General features: G+C 45.0%; 1 protein-coding gene across 3 annotated transcripts in view; it reads right to left on the bottom strand.

Annotated features, from left to right (window-relative positions):
* Nucleotides 1-1,195: 1,195 nt before the first annotated feature.
* Nucleotides 1,196-23,193, bottom strand: part of ABCB9 (ATP binding cassette subfamily B member 9) — a 198,698-nt gene continuing 176,700 nt past the window's right edge. For all 3 annotated transcript variants that reach the window (XM_086942937.1, XM_086942939.1, XM_086942938.1), the window contains 5 exons: nucleotides 16,946-17,134; nucleotides 14,096-14,269; nucleotides 7,086-7,245; nucleotides 5,914-6,050; nucleotides 1,196-3,517 (listed from right to left, as the gene is read on the bottom strand). In XM_086942937.1, coding sequence (XP_086799063.1) covers nucleotides 3,269-3,517; nucleotides 5,914-6,050; nucleotides 7,086-7,245; nucleotides 14,096-14,269; nucleotides 16,946-17,134 — 909 coding nt within the window. In that variant the 3' untranslated portion in view covers nucleotides 1,196-3,268. The remainder of the gene's footprint in view (nucleotides 3,518-5,913; nucleotides 6,051-7,085; nucleotides 7,246-14,095; nucleotides 14,270-16,945; nucleotides 17,135-23,193) is intronic.

Genomic DNA, 23,193 nt, shown 5'->3' with positions numbered 1-23,193 from the left:
GTACGTGAAAATACTGCCTCAAGTTGAGCAATTTTGCTATCTAAAATGGCATTTGCTCACATCTAGTGGGCATTCTTCCCATAATCGCGTTCAGCGTTTGTGGGATGATTTTTGATGCAGTCCCTTGTGATTGACCAACTTGAGTGACCCTTGAAGGTTGAATTGTAGGTGCTTGCATAACAAACTGTGTAAGATTTCTGTGGAGTTTTATAATTTTTTTGTGAAGTGGACGTAAGTGTGCTGCTGTCAATGTATGAATCCCTGGATGCAGTGTATAAGCAGCTAGCACCGGCCTAGTTGCTCCGTCTATGCTGAGGGGACCAAGTCTCACTTTATTTGTGGTATAAGGAGGGTGCTTTTAAACCTATTTATATGTTCTCTGTAAGTTAACGGGACTTCTATATCCTCATAAGAAGAATATTCTTCTGGTGGTTTATCTGAAGTGTAAGTATGAACCGTATGTGTGCGTGCATCTGCAAGTGGGGATTTAACCTAAGAATACAATAGCTTTGTTTCGAATGCCTCGTGTGCCTCAATAACGAAAGTTACAGTCTCACGCAAAGATGTGACTCCATAATCGAATAATTTCATAGTAAGTGCATGTCTGCAATTTTATGTAATGTTAAGAGCAGCTTCCTGCTCAGCCTCCTCACCACTAGTACCACGCATACCAGCATCTCCAGTCTGAAAGTAGAGAAAAGGTTTATGCACAATGTAGGGAATTTTAATCGTTCAAGCTTGAACAAACCTACAGCTAATACATAGGATATACCTACTCAGCTGTGGCGGATTTTCCCTTCCCACTGCAGACGTCTCTGGGTAAATGTGAGTAGGGGTCTCTGAGAAAGCACAACTGAACTACTCAGATTTGACTGTTAAAAAAGGAACAAACCAGTGTTGGATGCATTGTTGTGTAATTCCTAAAAAGACATAGGATCTACGAGTTTAGACAACAAACTAAGAGATTGGAGTCCAGACTGATTTCAGACACCCCAAAGGATATGTTAACCTTTAGACCAGCTAGCTCACAGTGCCAGCATAAGCTCCCTAACTTTACCAAGGAGCGAATAGTTTCTGGCAACTACCAAACATGACAACCCTTGATCCTTTAGGGGTTGCGGAAACAGTGTACTACTTTTTGCTCAGTCACTCATGCTCAATTGGTCTCAGAGAGGTAAGCAGAATAAACGATGGCGACGTTTTCAATAAGGATTTATTGAACCAGCGTCATTCTAGTATAAAACATGTTTGTTGCGACAATCATTAGACAGAAACATATATATAAGATTACATGCACCGACAGAGTAAATAAATGGTAGAATTCTACCATGGTGCTAAAACAGTAAATATATGCAGGGATATCAATACATGGCAGTGAGCAAGCGCACTCCTATGATGCAAACCCTACCTAAGTGTACCTAGCATGTTTGTGGATGTAAAGCCAAGAATCCCCTAGGAAAGAGCCAACCCCTAGTCTTGGTCTCAAGTTGGACGCCCCGGAAGGGATGTCAGACCACTGCTTTGCTGGACTTCTGCAGGCCGGGACACTTCAGCGTCTAGTGTCAGCGTGAAGCTTCTCCTCTGCTAACCCAGCGAAGATGTGGTTCTTTTATACCCAAAAGGTACCCTCAGGGGTTCTACATAGATATTTAATGGCTTGCCATTATGTATAGTGGACCTGTCATCCAAGGATGACAATATTGGTGACTTTTGTACAGAGTTATTATACAGAAGATGGTAATCCTGCTGTGTACGTCCTGGGCAGGGGATTAATATAGGATACTAGGAATCATCATGCATAATAAATAAAGCCAGTTTAGGAGAAAACTGATCGACATTTATTCAGCACATAACTAGGGAAAAGGTCAGTGCCAGAACCGTTATGCAGAGTAAGGTAGGACGAATGTAGGTAAAAGGTTATGTAGCTATTTAGGCCTATATTGGGGTACATGCCTGGCAATAGTTTAGTATGATGTCACATTCTGGAACATCCTAGCTCAAGACATAGGAATCTTGCATGATTAAAATAGCCCCTGTAAACATGCTTATTCGAAGCAGTATTTTAATTTGTAAGACTTTATTTAGAAGAAGGTGGTAATGGGACAGCTGACAAAAAATACATATTACATACATACTATTTTGAGGCTCAGCAGAAGGTAGGGGTATCAATGGTGGAGCCGCCATCATCTCAACCCGCCATCGGGAACACGTATGTGGTAGACATGACACTAGCTGCGCTGGCACCATAAAGGCTCACAATTTAGGGCAGTCTACCCAGTGCGATTTCAGTCAATATCCCATGTGTGCTACTGCCACTTTTAAAAAAAAAAAAAATCTTCGTTTTTTCAAGAGTTTACATCAGTTGTCAAGTTTTCAAGACGTACCGTACAATTTTTTACAATATCAGTACCTTTTAATAATTTGAGCTTTTTGTAACATGGTACAGTTACACAAATACTTGGACTGTGTCATGGTAGCTCCACTGTCATTGTTACCATGATCTGATTCTTCTTTTTTCTCACTCGGAATCCAGCGATTTTGCATTTTGTAAATGGTGTCTTTTTGAGGGAGTGGGACTAGGGACAGCAATTCCATCAAGGTACCATAGCAAGATGAACCTGCCTCCCAAGACAATGTTTTACCATGGTGGCTCTCACCTGCATGGCAGGGCACTTGGGGGCAAAATACTTGCTGCAAAATTTGGATACTCCAGATTTAGCAGTCCATTAGCAGACAGTGTGATGTCAGTGGCACAACTGAGACCCTAGCAGTTCAGCAGATGGGCCACCAAAAGTTGGTTGACCCTTTAGACTTTTAACTTTCCCAGGTTCTATTCATTTATGTTCTTATTTTTTATTGCTGGCTTGTTTGTTCTTTTTGCATGTGTAAGTGGCTAGAAGCAGTGTATAAATAGAGCAGATTGTACAAAAAAGACATACAAGGAAAAAAGTAACAAATAGATATAAATAACAACCAGAAAGAAAAACACTATGTGATCCAAACACTAACTTTTTAAACTATTTCATGTATAAAGACTCATGCTAGGAAAGAGGACTATTAGTAGAGCAATGACATATGTTGATGTCTTAGTCACATTTCTTCATTATACTCTGTGGTGTCCTATTATAAAAAGAGTTATTGCATATCAATTTGCCATTTTACCCAGTTGGGTTATGTCCCGAGCTGCTGCATCATCAGAGTCCCATCACATTCACGAGTGAGTATCTGACTGCGAAGTTCTTGCTGTTGCCTTCCTCGGAGTGGAGCCCTACAGGGCACTGGCTTGACCGACTGGTCCTATACTGTCCTCGTCAACGGGGTCACGCACAAGCACCTGCCGCTGGACCAGCTTAGCGTATAGTCCACCTTCTTCCATGAGTTGTTTGTGTGTCCCCTGCTGCACCACACAGCCCTTGTCCAGCACGATGATATGGTGGGCCTTCTCCACAGTGGTAAGCCGGTGTGCCACAATTAGCACTGTGTGCTTCTGCAGGTTGCCACTGACTGCTTTCTGGATCTGCCAAAAGGTGAAAAGAGACGGTGATAGCTGCGAATGAACAATTTCTCCCCTATCTTTATCCAACACATGGCTCCTTTCTTTTTTTGCTTTGACCATTAGCGCAGTATCTATGTGTCGAATATATAAATCTGATTGAAAAAATAAGAGTATTTGAGTGAATAACTACGTCAAGTTCACCTTCAAAACTATTCGCCTGCAAGTGGGCCACCTCATAACAACTCTCCTCTAAATGACTAGCCACAAAACAACTCACCTAAAATTGGCTCGCTTCAAAACAACCTTCTCTAATTTGTATTATTTCACTTAAAATTATAAATGTCTGCTTTGCTGTTCATTTTGTTACTTAGTAGATACGCAATACAGCGTCACTAAGTATTGTTTCATTGTGTATACCCATGTTTTCTTCTTAATTTCACAATGTCCACTTAATATTGTGTTTCATTAAAAACAAAAATATCTAACTTAAGGCTCACTATTATCTGGTTAGCAACACAGTTTGTGCCTTATTGTTCATTTTATAATTCAATTAGAATATTATTTGGTTTTATTATGTACACATGCATACTTTTCAACCTTATTATTTTAAACTAAACACAAATGAAACTATTGCTACACAAATGATAATGTTGCTCTTTTTTTTCTTAGTACAATGTCAGAAACAGAAATGCTAATTTTGATAAACTTTCTATAAGTAAGATCTCTCATGTCAGCTCCCCATGCTACTGAGATCTCGCTTGCCACACCAGGGATTTTATTTGCCTTTTGCTCATCTCCATTTTACCTTTACTGCGTTTTCACAGCTGTCTGGCTTTGCTCATCTCCGTTTTTACTTTTACTGCTGTTTGTCTTTGGCTTATCTCTGTTTTACCTTTACCGCTGTTTGTCTTTTGCTCATCTCCGTTTTACCTTTGCTGCTTTTACAGCTCTCTGGCTTTGCTCATCTCCGTTTTACTTTTACTGCGGTTTGTCTTTTGCATCTCTGTTTTACCTTTACTGCGGTTTGTCTTTTGCATCTCTGTTTTACCTTTACCGCTGTTTGTCTTTTGCTCATCTCCGTTTTACCTTTGCTGCTTTTACAGCTCTCTGGCTTTGCTCATCTCCGTTTTACTTTTACTGCGGTTTGTCTTTTGCATCTCTGTTTTACCTTTACTGCTGTTTGTCTTTTGCTCATCTCCGTTTTACCTTTGCTGCTTTTACAGCTGTCTGGCTTTGCTCATCTCCGTTTTACTTTTACTGCGGTTTGTCTTTTGATCATTCCAGTTTTACTTTTATTGCTGGTTGGCTTTGCTCATCTCCGTTTTACTTTTACTGTGGTTATATTTCATATTGGTACCCTATATAGAGGCAGGTCAATATTTCCAATGTAAAAATCCAAAAGGGCCTTGGAGGATTGATATAACCGCAATGGTCCTTTTCGATATTTTTCATTTTATGAAAGAAAAATAAGCTCTTTAAATACTATATTTAAAGCGTAATCAGAATTAAATTATAAGAATCCACTGCCTTACAGCTGACAGTAACAAGAGGAAAGACATTTATAGCTGGCACACACATTAGCCGTAAGAATCTCTTGTCCAATTACCATTGGTGTTTTTCAAATTATGCGCCTGATTTTTCATATTGATGCTAAACTAGGAACTAGCACAGGCAAACAGTATTTCACATGATTTGCACATCATTCCCAATCTCTGAATCGGTGCTAATGCTCTAATGTGCACAGATACCTCTTTAGCATATTGTAACACCACTGCCAGGGTCTACATGACACTGTAATTAGCAACATGGGATGGTGAGCACAAGACAAACTAAGGGAATCTGAGCTGTTATCAATTGTATGATGATTCACCTCTTATTTGGGGGAAGGTAATCCTAAAAGAGGCAGTTAAAATTAAGAATGCATGTTTGCTACAAGCCCCAATCAATTTTGTAACAAGACTGTGCCTTTGGTATTATTCAACCATTGAACAAGCTAAGTCTACAAAGCAACTAAACTGTCCTTTTTTTTTGTTCTTTTTTTTGTTTTTAGAGATTTATATAGCGCAAACTAGACCGGAAGATATCAGGTATCAGAGCGCTTTACATGAGCACCAATTTCGTTATAGATGGTCACATTCATTTTTGTTGGGCACGGAGAGATGAAGTGATTTGCCCAGAATCACAGATGTTGAGCATCGTTGCCAAGCCTTGAACCCGGTTCCCCAGCTTTGAGGTCGACCATTCTAGCCATAAGGCTACATCCTCTCAATCTAATTTTCTCATTTTCAAAACTCCACACTGTTGTCTTCAGATCACACACACAGATCCATGCATCCAGTGACCTATCCTGACAAGCTTTCCTATTTTCTCCATAGAGTCTTGCCTTTTTGGCATATACATCCACCAGATATACTCACTGCATGTTCACTCTCTGCATCCAGGGCACTAGTGGCTTCATCCAGTATCAGGATCTGTGGGTTTCGGATTAAGGCTCTGGCAATAGCCACCCGCTGCTTCTGGCCGCCCGACAGCTGGGCACCTTTCTCACCCGCTTCTAAGTAAATGAAGAAACTCATGCAGTAAGACATTGTGGGTTATAAAATCAGCTAGTACAGAATTTGTTTGTACTAAATTTGTTATGAAACCTTCCTAAGATTAGCAGCAAATCAGGATTCCCTAGTAATATGAAAGCACTTATTTTATTTACAGTGTATGGGAGTTGCAAGCCTATAACAGTACGTGTTGTACAAATAGTTTGCTTCAGAAACATATTCAATAAACCTTCCTCAGAAGCAGAGGACATTTTCCCATAAAGACATCCAACAAAATGAAATCCTTAAAAACTTGAATATTTGTAACTTTATTGAATTTCAGAAAATATGCCCATTGTGGCCACGGGCCAATGGCATCAGAGAGATCCATGGCAACATTAAAAAGGCACCCCAGATTGGGGTGACCACCAGATCCTCTAATGCATTGTCAAACTGTACGCAACTACAGAGACACATGTAGCACTGCTGGTGCCTCAGCCCTGAACTGATCTTTAGGAGAAAGATCAAAAACGAAATGTCTTAATTTCTGGAAGAACGAAGATCCTCGACTACATCTGGAAGTAAAGCCCTGTTACACTCTTTGAAAAGAGAAGACGAGATCTGGGGCCAATAAATGACCATAAGCCCAATCTTCTCATTTGTGTCAAGGGGACAGGATGCCTGTCAAACGCTAAAGCACTACTCCAGACAAAACATGAAACAGCCTATCTCTGTACTGCATACAATAGCCTGCAGCCAGACCCTCAAGATTCAGCACTTGCATGTTGTAAGAGCATGGAAATTAAGGTATCCAGTTTGATAAGATCTGTGCATCCAGAGTCGTATTTGTGACCTACAGCGACCACAGAGAAGAAAATTAAGGCCTACTGGTTTCAGAACCAACAGGCTAAAAACTAGACCGCTTCTTCCCCCTGATGTGTACAGTGCATCTTTTAGGAATCTGTAGAACTTAAAAAATCTCAGTGTAGTCAACCCCAAACAACTTATTCAAAACTGAATTCCTATTGTTAAAATACTTATATTCAGGATCGATTTACCTGTGCAATAGCCATCTGGCAACTCTGATATGAAGGAGTGTGCATTGGCCTTCTCTGCTGCTTGAACAATGGAGCATTCAGGAGCCGATTCCAAGCCATACATGATATTGTTCCTTATGGACCGAGCAAAAAGAACTGGCTCCTGAGAAACCAAGGACACCTAGCAGAGAAATCACAGTATGAGAGTGGGAACACAGCACAAGAATACTGCACCAGGTGCAGAAATCAACGTACATATTTTTAATATGGATAGAAGGATGTGCTGTGATGATAGGGCATGTTTACTTTGGTGGTGGCTGGGATGGTCATTATCATGGTAGCAGGTGTCTATGAAGTTACTAGGAACTCTTTGGTTAAAAGCATCCAGGTTGACACTTACCAATCTACATTTCAATGTCTCCCATATAGGTAGTGGTCTCAAATATTAGATCTTGAAACAACATTTGTTGAGCAATAACCACAATAGTTTTTAACCCCTTTCTTCTTCTCCCTCCCGCCACCCGATATCACCGCAGAAGCCTGGAAGAGGCTTGTTGAATGTTGAAAGCATGTGTGTGTATGTATTAATTTATGTGCATTTGTGAATGTGTGTGTACGCTTTTGAATGGTGTGTGTACATGTGTGTGCTTGTAAATGGATAGGTGTGACTGTGTTTGCATGCGGATGGGTGTATGTGTGGGCATGTGTGAGTGGATGTTTGGAAGAGAGGAACAAGTCACTTATATTCGGTAATATCTTATCTGGTAGAAACTCTTGCCACATATTCCTTGGCAATATTCCCCAGGCGCTAGACCGGATCCGGAAAATCATTAACAGTACCTCTCTGCGCCCATAGGTGGCTTCGATCGGCTCTGAATTGGCGTCTACCGTCCCGGATGTGATATGGGCAATGCCTATATAGGTGCAACCACATGGTACTGACGTCAGTTTCATTTCAGGACTATTTCCGCTCTAGAAGCATGGAGCCATGTTATAAGACTGACTGACCAGTGTGCAGAGCTAAGGGCCTGCTGGTACCTTTTAAGTTAGAAAGACTAGTTTGCAGAAGCGGGGAGGTGAGGAAGGTCAGTAAGGAATCTGCGGCTAGACAGAGACTCAGATAATGCATAACTGAAGGTAAGTAACTCGTTCATCTGATAGAGATTTCTAGCTGCAGATTCCTTGCTTTATAATAGATACAAAAGCAATATCTCCCTGAAGGTGGGTCTGCAAACTGGTTTAGACCAAAATGTCCTGGAGGACCGAACAGGCAAAGTGCCTGTCACAACAGACCTGACTATCAAAGCTGTAATGCTTGGTGAACGTGAGCAAAGATGCCCACATCACAGCTTGACAGTTTCCGAGGATGGGGACTCCACAAGCTAACACAGTAGTCGCAGCTTTGGCTCTAGTGGGATGGGCCTGCATGCCCTTAAGGTATTGCTTTTTGTCCAACATGGAGTAGATTTTAATGCGTAGTAGAGTACAATCCAAATGGAAATGGTCCATTTCTCCACTGCTTTGCCCTTCTTTGCTAGAGCAAACCCAACAAAAAGCTGATCGTTCACCCGGTGTTGTCTGGTGCGATTGATGTAGAGCGACAATGCTCTTCATGGGTCAAAGCTGTGGAGCTTCTACTCCAGCTTGGAGGGCTGTGGCCGAACAAAGAAGGTCGGTAGCATGATGCTTTCGCCGACATGGAAGGGTGTCACTACCTTAGGCAGAAAGAAGGCACGGTGCAGAAAACCAGTTTGTTTCAGAATAAGCTGGTGAATACAAGGTGAACAGAAAGCATTTGCAGTTCGCTGGTCCTCCTGTGATGACCACCAAGGCTCTCTTGATCACCAGGGGCAATTATGCATGGTATCAAAAACACATTAAAAAGTTAAAGCCAAGTTAAGGTCCCATTGGTGCATAACAAAAGGTTTGGGTGGAAACATATGTTGGAGGCCCTTCCGAAAACATGTCACAACATTGAGGGTTGATCTGACCAGCAACCACAAAAAATCCGAGATGGGCGAAAGATACCCTTTAACTCTACCCAGAGCAAGGCCTTGCTGGAGTAGAGAAAAATCAAACAGAAACACTTCGGACAAGGGCGCAGACAGCGGGTCAATGTGTTTGTCAGCGCAACCAACCATTCTCCTGTCCCATAATTGCAACCTTAACGAGGAACGCTGATACCTCACGCTTGCAAAAAGAGCATGGATACATTCCCCCTCTATGTCCAACCTCAAACCTCTATGATAAATGCAGAGCGCCTACAACAGGAACATCAGGAATTGTTTGAAATTGTTAAAAACCAGACGAACCACAAAAGCGATCCCCCATCCTCATACAACAAAACACTACCCAACTGCGAAACCTTTGTCTCCTTCTTTGCTGATCAAATCAAACTACTTACCACCAAAATCTAGAACGCTATGAAATTCTACCATGTAAACTCCACCCCTCTTGATCAGGAAGTTATGATTGTCTATGTGTTCCAATTTCCCCTCTTACAATTTGCTTAAGTAAATATTGTCCTCATGACTTATACTATTTTTTTTATACTGCCTACCATTTTTGTATCATACCTTACTTTGCTATTCTTGTAAAGCGCACTGTCACCTGTATTGTTCAACTCCTAATAAAAACAAATAGTGGGCATATTTGGTCTTTGTGGAGGGATGCCTGGTTGCCAAGATGACCTCGCAGACTTCAGGATGGAGATCGAAGACTCTCAACTGTCATCGCTCAATCTCCATGCGCAGTTTCAGTGCTGAACCCTGCCCTGTTGCTTCGACAGCAGATCCTCTTGAAGGGGCAGCCTGATCAGAGGGTCGATGCTCATGCTCAGGAGTATTGGATAGCAAACTATTCATTCTCAATCAGGAGCCACAAGGATAACTTGAGGCCGGTCCATCCTGATTTTCGTCAGAGCTCTGGCAGAAGTAGCATTGGCGGGAAGGCATACAGAAGTGCTGAGCCCCACTCGAGATAAAACACATCTCCAAGCCCTTTGGAAACTTCAAGGTGCAGAAATACTGGCATTGTGCTTCTTTGTGGTGGAAAATAGATATAAGCAAGTTCATCCCCAGTCACGGAAGAGACCTTACACCACCTCTAAATGTAGACGCCATTCATGATCTGCGAGGCATCAATGTTTGAGTTTGTTCACCCTAATGTTCAGAGATCCCACCAAGTGTTGTACAACCAGGAAAATGTCCTAACATTCAAGCCACGTCCAGAGGCGCAGGGCCTCCTGGCACAGGGTCCATGACCTCGCCCACTGTTTGTTACAGTACCACACAACAGTGGTGCTGTCAGTGAACACCTCTACCGGCGAATCTCTCTCACCTCCAACAAGTTGATGTGGAGCTGAGACTCCACTGGAGACCAGAGTCCTCTGATTTCCACCTGTCTCAGAGGCCATCCCAACCCAGGAGTGACACATATGTTACCACTGTGAGATCTGAATGAGGAAGGGAGAGATTGTCGTTTTTTAGTATCACTGCAGGTCTTCTGAAGTTCCCTCAGATATCTGGACCAGGTTTAAGAGATTCCCCTAATGCTGCGCCCACTGGGACTTCAGATCCCACAGCAGAGCCAACAGGCATGTTTACCTGCAGCAGGCTAGGAGACCCAGCAGCTTCAGAGTCCATCAAAACAAAATCCAGGATAGAAGCATTAGAATCATAGCCTGAATATCTTGAACGCACTGCTCTAGAGGATAGGAGCAGAACTGCACCGTGTCTGAATGGCTCAGATGAAAGGGAACAAATCATGTGATTTCTGCATGTTGATAGTGAACCCCACCGAAGTCTGGAGGTGGGTGATGACCGCCAGGAACGAGCATGCCTCCAACAGCCAGTCATCAAGATAGGTAAAGATAAAGAATGGGGCATCCCCATAGCAGACATCACCCACAGCCTGTCTTTGTACGCCGATGACCTGCTGTTATATGTGCGCAACATCACAATGAACCTCACACCTATCTGGGCAGTGCTCACAGACTTCAGTCCGAAAGTCAACTGGGCGAAATCCACTATATACCCCCTAAGCCCCGGCCTTTCTTCGCAGGAGATCAACGTTGGAAACACCAGGCTCACCTGGAGTGAACAAGTCCCCCAGTACCTAGAAATTAGACTCTACCACTCTCCCAGTGATCTCTACGAGGGCAACCTCTGTAAGTCATCAGCAGCGAAACGAGCCTAAGTATGTTTTTGGAAGACTCTACCCCTGGTTCCAGTCAGAAGAATAGCCCTAGCGAAGATGGTCATAGTACCCCGCCTTCTCTACCACTTTGCAAACCTACTGATTATCCCCCCACGCTCCTTCTTTCGAGAGGTAGACTCCCTGCTTATCTCCCTCATATGGAGTACAGGTCGTCATAGAGTGGCCCTAAGCAAGATGCAGCTACCGATAAATCAGGGGAGACTAGGATCCCCAATATTGGAGGCGTATTTCCTGGCAGCACAACTACAGTGGCCATCACACTGGCCAGCTTGACGCGGCTTGGGAGACTAGTGCGGAGACAGGATCTATGAAGATCCTGGCGCTAAGTTGCCTACTCCTGCCCAGTTCTCGACCAGTCTTATCGCACCCACTGCAGGTACCAGTAGCTAGGTACTGCATGCAATAAATCCAGCGCCTATCCCGCAAAACACCGCTATCCAAACCTTTGCTGCCACTAGCGGGCCTACCTCAAGGAAACAGTCACTATACGGCCCAATCCAGGCAGGTATGGATGGACCACTCGATCCTCGAGATGGAGTCCTTGTTCGAGGACGGTCAGCTCCTCACATTTGACCGCCTAGTAGAGGACTTATGCGGGGACAATTCCTCCTACATAGACAAATAGTTTCCAACTGGCGTCAACTATGGGACCTGTCCGAAAGGGTACCAGCGACGCATCCAGCAATACACACAATCTTAAACATGATCCACCCTAATTGTATTCTCCACTGGGCCGGTCAACCAAGGAAGGCACTGTACCTGGCTTGGAGGGTCTTCATCCTGTTTGCACCAGAGTTGATGTTGGACTACGCTGTTCCGGCTCTGTACCGGAGTAGGGAATGATGATGGGGACAGACTCCGGTGAAGGTCATGGATTTGCAACCGGAGTCGATCCAGATCCAGGAATGGATCCAAAGGGCCCAACAAGCACCAGAGGTGAGCCCGCCATCGTAATTCCAGTTGGCACACCTTCCAAACCCATGGGGCCCATTGCCTAAAGAGGAGCCGGTTCCTCCGAATATAAGGTGCATGGCCTCATAAAATACCCTTGAGTGGTACTGGGAAAGTTTGGGAAGCACAGAGCGGACCTAGACTCAGGGTCCACAGGTGAAGTGTGGGAACGGAGCCTGAACTTGTGGCGTTGGTCCCGCGTCTTTTCCCATGATTTGGACTGGCTTACTGTATTAGATGAACACCTCAACTTTTTGGCCTTCATCTTCATGTGGAACTTGCCCGACAAAAATTTTGACCATAATAATGACCGATGGGAGCAATTTCCGATAATAGGCCCAGGACCTTTCCTGCTCCTGGAACCTACAGCTGTGTGGACTCGCCTGGTGTCGAGTGACTAGGAGCTTCAGGGTACAATCCAAGACCGCCTTGGGGTTCATGGGTCAGCAGGGCTTGGAATTGTGGCCTGGGTTCAGGAATCATAATGAAACCACACAGGGGTCTGTCACAGACGTCTGCATGTGTCAGGCTCAAAATGGTTGGACAATAATTGGTGAAAAGGAGTAAAAAATGACTGAGGTAGCTCTTCCCAATCTGCGCTTGATGGAGTGGAAGGAAAATAACTGATGTCAGCATGCTGGTGTGGTGCTTATGTAGGCACCGCGCACGTCACAGCCATCAACGCCACCAACCAGCATACAGAGAAACTGCTCAAGGTTTTCTGGATTCCGTCTGGTGAATATTTTATGGTAAGGAATCTGTGGCTAGAGGTTTATGAGATTGCGCAGGTGCCTGCCAACCCTACTATTCATGCACATTACAAGCCGTGACTGTCTTCACCATTTTACTCACTATTTACTCTACCCAGTACATGTTCCTTCATTGTGTTTCAGTGCCCATCATCTCTTCGAAACACAAACTCCCAGGACACCCATCAAAAGACTAATCTAACACAGTAGAATTTTCGAAGTGGAAGGCGAAGACTTTTCTGTAGCTTAATCCCTACGTTGCACCTCCCACACAAAAAAAGAAAGATTCTTTAAAGAAGACAAAGACGTTCCGTGCTTGCCGTGAAACTAACATCTAGGGCTACAGACATTACTGTTGGAAGTGCTGCTACTGTGATAGAAACCTTAACAAAAGGTTCTTAGCAGAAGCTAATGGATTCCTAACAGATTCATTCCCTCTTCCTGCACTTTGCCCAATTCAGGTTTTGAACTCTGGCACTGCCTCATGAAATATTTTCATTGCCGAAATTGAATTTTGAGGAAAAATAAAAAACTTCAATAGGTTAAAAAATAAAACATATCACAAATCAATATTTTGATTTGTGCTTTAAGTACAACAATTGATAAGCTATATTGTAAGTTGCATTTTAATTGGTGACACCAAAATATTGATTTGAGATAGAGTTAAATAAAGACGTCATATGAGAGAACACAGATGTAACAATATGACAATAAAGGAGTACATGGAGTGTGTGTAACAATACCATGTTTACAATTCTATAATAGGATTATGTATGTAACTAGGCAGGGGAAAGTGTACTACTACAAATATTTACAACATGTCAGATATATATATATATATATATATATATATATATATATATATATATATATATATATATATTCCCTAGTATCAACCTAACATTGTGAAGTTATGTCAGCTCAGATCTACAGTTGTGTGGTCTGTACAGGATGTGAAAAGAAATTCCATTTGACACAGAACATGTGGTGGCTGAGGTCCGTTTAGTGGGCCCCAGGCACAGAAGGGGACCACATCCCAGTGGTTCAAGCACGTCATGATCTGCAGAAATTGCCATGTGTAGCCACCTCTGTCACAGATCCCTCATTACCTACCTTTTTTCTCAGGTACTTGTGATCATACTCGCTGATAGGACGTCCATCCAGCAGAATCTGTCCTTCATGTAAAGGGTAGAAGTTTTCCAAAATATTGACACAAGAGCTCTTTCCACTGCCTGACGGTCCCACCAGTGCAGTCACCTTACCAGGATGGAGAGTGAAGGAAACATTCTAGAAGGCAAATGTATGGTGTTACTTACAGTGCTATCCTGTTAGAAGATACAGAACTTGATGCCCCTATCATACAAATAACAATAAGATAATCAAATATACAAAGACAATATCTTCTCTTACCTAAGGGATTAAACAAGTTGGCTGGGATGATTGAAAAAAGTTGTGTTTTGAAAAATAAATAAAAGTTGGATTCTGAAATGGATATGTTTCTGGACCTTTTTATTGCTTGAAATTTGGCTTGACATAGATATGTGTTATGCTCATTAGAGGCAATTCTATTTTTGTGGAGTGAGCTACTACGCATGAGACAGATTGGGGTTAGGCGTGTATCATGGTTTTAAATATAATTAAAAATATCATTGTTAAGGTTTCTAAGAGTATCTTGATCTTCAGGCAATTTGATGATGTAATGTGTATTTCTTCTAACACTTGATCTAAACTTATTATGACCAGAGTTTAGAAGGATGATAACTACAGAAGAAATTATTTAAACATTAGTTACATAAAGACTCAAGTAAGTGATGAACGGATAAGGACTGTTATAAATGTGAGTCCATGCATATGACAGATTAGAATTTAGAAGAGAGATCATAGGTTTTAATGATTATGTAGATGATTTTTTTATTTAATGAATTAGTAGTTTGATTATCTGTTGTTTCCAAATGACTGATAGCTCTGACAAAGCGAAATGTGTGAAACAGGTTGGCTATCACCAACAACTGAAACAAAAAGAAAGAATTTGTACAGACAAGTTTGTGAAGACTGGTTTGTGTGACAAAAGTCTCCCTTTTTATGATGGGCATGGTCTTCGGTTTCTGATGTGTTTCACTCCCTGGATTGTCGATATGCAATTATCGTTATTATGCTCAAGCTTTTATAGCGCACAGAAATCAGAGGCACATAAGAACCTCTCATGGGATGGACATGTGTATGGAGTTTAGAATGGTTCAGAGGGTGCGGATAACTTTACAGATATGGAATATCTACTTTTAATTTCATATAGAATTTGTACCACATGTCATAGTGGGTGGAGACAGGTTATAGAAAGACAAGAGAGAGGGAATTAAAAGTAAGGTCCTCTAGTGATCACCTACTGTCATATGGTTGTTAGGGGGCTGGTGTAATGGTGGAAGGGTACTATGAGAAAATGGATGAAATAATTGGGAATGTTTCAAGGGATAACCCTAAAGACTAACATATTTCACCTGCCTGGGGTTGTTATGGGGAGGTGAGCATTTGGAGTGCTTGAAAAGGATTCAAGTAAATAAGTGAACTTTACCTGTGGGTGAATGAGTAATAGAATAGTCTTATGATGAGAGTGCTACAGGATTGTGACAGATCTTGTGAACAGTCAACAGTAGGTGCCCCACTGTGTAAATGAAATTATTCCAAAACACAAGGATGGGAGTGAACAGGACCCCAAGGTTTCTGCCTGAGAGGGACACCGTAGGTGTGGGATCAGATAGGGAGGTAGGCGGGTTAGAGACAGGAAAGTATAGGATTTTTGTTTTAGTGCTGTTCAACATAAGGGGCTAAAGGGCCATCAAATGTTGGATAGCAGTTGTGAGATTTGAGGAAAGGCGCGATGGATGGGAACGAGAAAAAGTTCGGAATGTAATTTAACCATCAAACACTGCATAGGGAGCCAGTGTATGTGGAAAAAGAAAGAAGAGGACCCAGGACTGAGCAGTGGAGACACATGCGGGTGAAGAATTAATGGTGAATTTGAGGAACACCAGAATGCTATGAGGATCATCAGAGAGATATTGTAAGAGCCAATAGAAGCATATGCATGTGATGCTGAGGATAGTAAGGGTTGCTAAAAGATCTAATACAATGAGGAGAGTGGGGTGAGCTGAGGTGATAAAATCTGGCTTTTGAATGAAGGCAGTTTCCGTGGGAGTGAAGCACATAGAAAGCAGACTGAAAGGTGTTGAACTGGACGTATATGGAGATAGGGAATAAGACTTTCGAACACAAGAAGTTCTAGGTTTTTTGAGAAGACTATTAGCTGGGAAAGAGGGAAGTAGATAGAAAGTAATGAGGAGTTAGAGTTACACTTTTTGATGGAAAAGCAGAACACATTATGTTTGAAGCACTGTCGGTAGGAGTCAAACTGGTTGAATAGGGATATTAAGCAAGCGAGAACTCTAGAAGAGATTGTTGTGTGTGTGTGTGGTCAATGGATGGTTCCAATAGATGGTGCACAAGATGGTTTTGTATGTTCTCTATATGGGCTTTTGAAAGTATGCTACATTTGCATTATCGGGTGATTAAGCCCACTTTTACAGCATATACAAAAAAGGACAAACCAGAAGATCAGTGCATGGATTTCATGAATTATACAAGAGTGTAGATCCAAAATGTTGGAATGCATGTGTGGAGATTAGTAGGAGTAAAATGTAAATTGATCTATGTGATTAACAGGGGAGGTTGGGAGAAGATGAGGACACAGGTATACTCCTGTTATGAATGAAACAAATCAAGAAGGAAAGTACCCAACTGCACTCCCAGCCATCCTACAAGCACAGTGGTATTTATGATTCTGCTGTAAATACATCATTGTTTAGCCCAATAATGTTTTTTACAATCTACATTTAGACACTGGACAATATGATCTTTATTTTGACTTTTCAAGAGTGTACAGCACTACGACACCCAGTGGGCACTTACCTTCAGTACTTGCACACTAGGCCGAGTAGGATAGGTGAATGTAACATGTTTGAACTCAACTTTGCCCTCCAGGTGCTGTGGCGCCAGCATGCCTTCGTACACCATGACTGGCTTGCGCTCCAGGAACTGAAATACTTTCTCAGCTGCCCCAACTCCTTGCATCAGCGCTGAGTGTACAGAGTTGATATCCTGGAATAAAACAATCACCTTTATCATGCAAATGATAAGAGAAAATATTTTCAGGGCCTCCACAGTCCAAACCCCACTACAACCTCCATGCCTTCTGCAGCTCCCACCTGAGGCCTGAGGATTCCTCCTAATTGCCGATGTATCCACTCCCATAGATCATACAGCTTTTAGAACCCCACACTCAATGGACCAGCAAAGATAGGATTTTCCACTTCATGTTTTAGTTTTTCAGTGCTATACTGTATTAATATGCTGAGTGATGCATCAGCAGTGAAACACTGTACATGCCAATCCCAATCCAAACCTGAGAAACAAAGGCAGAATGAACATAGATTTTGTGCGTGGAAATGCCACTAACAAGTGGATTCCACCTTGTTTCTGCAACTGTATGGGCCACCTAGGGAAAGAGGAATGGTGTTTTCCAGCGAGTGGGTTTCTTATGTGCTGTCAGGGAAATGGGTCATGCAAATGAGGTGAACACTTACATAGATTTTCAAAAATTTGCAATACCTTTACCAAATGTATCTCTGCAGGTCCAACTCTACCCCTAAATTAATTCGTAGTGAGTTGTGCAGTAAGCATGTTCGTCATACTCTTAGGCACTTAGTTTTTTTTATTGCCCTGAGATGAGTGAAGACCCTCTTTGTTGCTGTGAATGTTGTGCTGCTTAAGTTCTTCATCTTGCAGGGGATATTGAAAGATGTATAAGGTCTGATCAGTTTTATAGTTTATTTTCACCTGTATTTCGTATTATTTGGTTTCAACTGGTTTGTGGTACACAGTGGTGTTTACAGAATATTTGTGGGCAATGCATTTACCACTTTTTCAGAAAGCATAACCAATTTGTAGCCAGGTTTCTATTTTCTCTCCTGCTTCAAAAAGCTGTTCTTTAGGTGATCTAGATAGATCTTCGTTACAATACCAAATGTCCACGTCCAGTGTTCCTTCTAATATCTGGGTCAGGGGTATTTGTGATGGTACTGAATTATTTTTGATTATCGGATGTAAACTTTCATATACCCTATTTTGGGTTTCTTCTTTTTAGTGGTTATGGGGCCCGGCTTCAACCCTTTTGCAGTGATGAGTTTTTATTTCAAATTTGAATCTTTGCTTTGATGAATGCTTTGTGGATATATTCTAAAAGTAACTTCTTTCTTTAAACCTGGCAGCCACCTGTTTCTCCTGATGAAGGAACTCTGCATTGATTAAGTATTTACATCCCTGTAGAGACCCACACGGGCTCTCCCATACATTGTTGCGACTTACAACACGCATCCCTGCATACCCCGGGGCGGGCTCGCACCGGGGTATAAATAAAGAAGGCGGAAGACCGCGCGGGTCTTTCCGGCTAACCATTCATTCAGTGTGCGTGTCTCATTATTTGCCAATTGTTCAGCACGTGCTAGCCCCCGGCCTAGCACTCCACACTGGTGACGAGGGCGGTTTTCATTTGCACGCGTGTGAAGCACACCCCTGCCTGTGGCGCTACTGTGTTAGCTGCCCGCTGCAGAGCCCACCCGCTTATCCTCCAGCGCTCGACACCGGCTCTGAGGCCCACCCACGCGTCTCCCCGTAGGGAGCGCCTTTGGCTGGCGGGGCTCGCCGGGTGTCATACACGCTGCTGTCCAGCCTCTGCACGGTGCGGGTGAGTCTGCCATTTACCCTTCACACGCGCTATCGCTTAGCTCGCCTATCCCCAAGCGCCCCCGCCGGATCGAACTGCTGCTGGAAGCACGGCGGCCTGCCAGCGCCAGCCGCATTGAAGGAGAGTGAGGGGCGGAGCTACGCGAGACACGAGGCAGCGCAGCCCTGCGCGGCCGCGGAAGGTCACAGAGACTCTTCACAAGCGCGTAGGCCTTCAACCATACGCGCAGGGGTCAGCCAACCCCCAGGCTCACACCGGCCCCAGACGGCGTCGCGAGGCATCAGCTCTACACTGCCTCCATCGAACAGCGGCCGCAACAAGCACAAGTAAGGGCAAGGAAGCCTCTGGGTGTTTCACGCCCATTCCAATACAAAGCTCTGTCAGCAAGACATCAGGCACTGGCAAGTGCAAATAACAGGGAGGTCATCAACCGACCACGGTTCTCTCTCCACCCACAAGCCACCTTAACACAGGCAACAAGCACTGGCCAATCCAAATACCGGAGCACAAAACCTCAACGCGGTATATCACCCGAATAAGCGCTAGAAGGCCCGCAGAGACGGCGGGCATCATGTCTGTTACGGCGCCAGGTGCAAGCCAAGACGGAGCCGCGCAGAATCAACCCGCACTGGTCGCCCCGCCGGCAGTAATTATTGCTCCAGAACCAAGCCGGAGCCATTGCACCGATGCCACATGGCCACCTGCACGCAGGTGCAGCACCAATTCCCCCGTTCAGCGAAGCGGCGGATCCTGTAACGGCGGCGCCGCGTTGGAAGTCGTGGGTCGGAAGGCTAAACCTATACTTCAAGGGCACGCGGGAGACAGATGGGACTGTCAAAAGGTCACTCCTGATCCTTTATGGAGGTCCCGAAATCTATGAGTTGTTCGAAACGCTTCCCAACACCGGACCCGAACATGACTACGACGCCGCGGTGGCGGCACTAGACGCACACTTTGATCCCCAGCTCAACAACGACTTCGAAAAATTCAAATTTAAAAGAGCGTGGCAGACCGAAGCTGAATCAATGGACATGTTTTATGCCCGCCTACGCCGACTAGCCAAGACGTGCCCATTTACCAACCCGAGGGAAGAAATCCGAGACCAAATAATAGTAGGATGTCGATCAAAACTACTGAGGAAACTCATTCTACGACAGCCTGGCATTTCCCTAGATGAAATATTAATCCTGGCAAGGTCACATGAACTCTCGGATACGAGGGCGGAAGAAATGGAAGTCGCTCTACGTACACCGGTGGTCGCACCAGTCCTGAGCAGAACAACGCCAATCAAGGAAGAAAGGATAGATGCCATCCAGAGACGACCTCAGGCAACACGCCCACGGACCGCCGCCAGAGGGAGCCGGTGTGACTACTGTGGGGAAGACCACCCACCGACAGCAACGTGCGGAGCGAAAGGAAAGACCTGCTTAAAATGTGGTCGGCTAAACCACTTTGCTGAAGTGTGCAGAGGTGGAAAATACAGACCACTGAACCAGAGGCCCAGGTCGATGACCCAACAGGTTCGACAACTCTCACTCGACCAGGAGAAACCCCCCCCAGATGGTCAAGCGCAGGGGAGACTGCCTCAATACGAAGATGACGACGAAGTGTACGTGATATCCTACGTCAGCAGAGCGTCAACCAAGAGGAGACCGCCGCCCATGTGCTCCGTCTCCATTGAAGGCACCAAGATCGAGGCCCTCATAGACACAGGTGCCTCCGTGAATTTCATGGACTCAGACCAGTACGACAAAATGTCTCCCAAGCCTCCGCTGGCACACTCTAGCGCCAGGATCTATACATACGGTGGCACCGAGCCGATACCGCTGAGAGGAGTCATACAGACAACCGTCATCAACGGCGAATACTCAACGGAAACACGATTCCACATCACTGAAGGAAAGAAAGGCACCCTGCTGAGCTGCCACACAGCGGAAGACCTTGGGCTCATATTCTTTGCGAAACAAGTACACCAGGCCCATGCGGACATCCTCCTGAGAGAATTCCCAGCATTGTTCCAAGGCCTAGGAAAACTGAAGGGGAAGAGATTCAAGCTCCACATTGACACCTCCGTAAAACCTGTAGCCCTCCGACACAGACGAGTACCATTTAACCTGAGGCCACAAGTGGAAGAAGAGCTCCAGAAACTGGAAGACCTGGGAGTGATAGAGAAGGTGACAGGCCCGACGCCGTGGGTGTCCCTGCTGGTAGTGGCGCCCAAGCCCAAACAGCCAGGGGCAATCAGATTATGCGTAGATATGAGGCTACCCAACGTCGCGGTCAAGAGAGAAAGACACATCACCCCTACCATGGACGACATAGTGGCTGACCTCAACGGGGCCAAATGGTTCTCGAAGTTGGACCTCAATTTGGGTTACCATCAACTTGAACTGGAGCCTGCAAGTCGATACATAACAACCTTCTCAACCCATGTAGGTCTACGTCACTACAAAAGGCTGAGTTTCTGCGTGTCCTCCGCCGCAGAAGTTTTTCAAGACGCCATACGGGAGGTGCTGTCCGGGCTGAATGGAGTCATCAACCTCAGTGATGACATCCTGGTGTATTCGGCAACGCTAGAGGAACACCATGCACACCTAAGGGCCCCTCTTCAAAGACTAGTAGACTGTGGGTTAACATTACACAGATCAAAATGCTCTTTCTACCAAGAGTCCATTGATTTCTTCGGATACACTTTTACGAGAGAAAGGCTGAAAGTAGACCCCAAGAAGGCGGAGGCGATCAAAGCAGCCAGCACTCCACGGAACCCCACCGAGGTGCGCAGCTTCCTGGGCATGGCCACCTACTGGTGTAGGTTCATTCCCAACTTGGCAGACCTCGCAGAACCACTAAGAGCCCTTACGTGATTAGACCACACGTGGGAATGGACGGAGTCAGCAAACAAAACCTTTCAGGACATCAAAGCCAACCTGCTAGACACCCAAGTAATGGCCTACTTCCAGCCACGCCGCAAGACAGAGTTGATAGTCAACGCCAGCCCAGTAGGTTTAGGGGCAGTACTCATGCAAGAGCACGGGCCGGAAGGATAAAAGCCAGTGGCGTATGCCAGCAAAGCGCTGTCGGACATCGAAACCAGATACGCCCAAATCGAAAGAGAAGTGCTGGCCATAAAATGGGCGTGTCAGCATTTCCACCTATACCTGTGCGGACAAGAATTCACTGTAGTGACAGATCACAAGCCGCTACTGCCCCTGTTTGCGGGGTCATCCAGGCTAGCACCCCCGCGGATAGAACGATGGGCTGTTCAACTACAAGGATATAACTTCCGGATTGTATTCCGACCAGGGGCTCATAACCCAGCTGGCTACCTGTCCCAACATCCTGAAGCCTGCCAAAACCCGCCACCTGAAGATGGAGTGGAGGCGGAAGAGCTCGTCCACATGATCTCGCAAGCAGCCTGCCCAGAAACGATGACGCTGAGGGAAATCGGGGAGGCAACTGCAAAGGACGAAACACTGTCCAGAGTGCGCCAGGCTCTGGCCAGAAACCGCTGGGCCCACTACCTAGACGGAGCACAAAGCCTTCGGCCAGAAGTCAGACACATGTGTCCAACAGCTGTGGCAAGTAAGGAGCGAGTTAAGCGAAGGTGATGAAGGGGTCATCCTCCGAGGCCATCTGATCGTGATACCGGAAAGTCTGCAACAGAAAATGCTAGCGCAGGCGCACGTAGGCCATCAGGGAATGGCAAAGACAAAAGCCCGACTGAGAAGCAAAGTCTGGTTCCCCACGATGGACAGCCTGGTAGACGAGATGGTTCGCTCCTGCCACGCATGCACCATCACCGGCAGTGACCCAGCACCAGCCCCGGTGATCACCGAAGATGCTCCCCAGGCGCCGTGGGCACGCCTTAGCATCAACTTTGGGAGCTTCCTAGACGGAAGACACACCCTGGTACTCGTTGACTCGTTCTCCAAGTTTCCCATAGTGGAAGTAATATCTTCCACGGCTTTCCCGAGCGTCAAGAGAGCCCTGAATCGCATCTTTGCCACAATGGGACTTCCGGACGAAATTAAATCAGACAACGGGCCACCCTTCCAGGGCAGAGACTTCCAGAGCTACCTTGAGAACCTCAAGATCAAGCACCGGAAGATAACCCGGTTGTGGCCCCAAGCAAACGGGGAGGTCGAAAGACTCATGAGGACACTCAATCGAGCCCTAAGGATTGCAGTGGGCAATGGAGACGACCCCGAAGAAGCCCTAGATCAATTCTTAGGGGCATACCGACAAACGCCACACAGCACCACAAAGTGCGCGCCAGCACATGCACTATTCAAGAGAGCACCGCGTGATAGCATCCCCACAGACAGCACGTGGGTGCCGGGAGACAGGAACGAAGAAGACACCCAGGCTCGGAGGAGAGCCACCAATCAAAAAGCAAGCCAAGCCCGCCACGCCA

The sequence above is a fragment of the Lissotriton vulgaris genome, chromosome 11, assembly GCF_964263255.1.
Source record: "Lissotriton vulgaris chromosome 11, aLisVul1.2, whole genome shotgun sequence".
Taxonomy (NCBI): Eukaryota; Metazoa; Chordata; class Amphibia; order Caudata; family Salamandridae; genus Lissotriton; species Lissotriton vulgaris.
The sequence above is the reverse complement of the archived record's forward strand: the minus strand, read 5'-3'. Positions and strand labels throughout refer to the sequence as shown.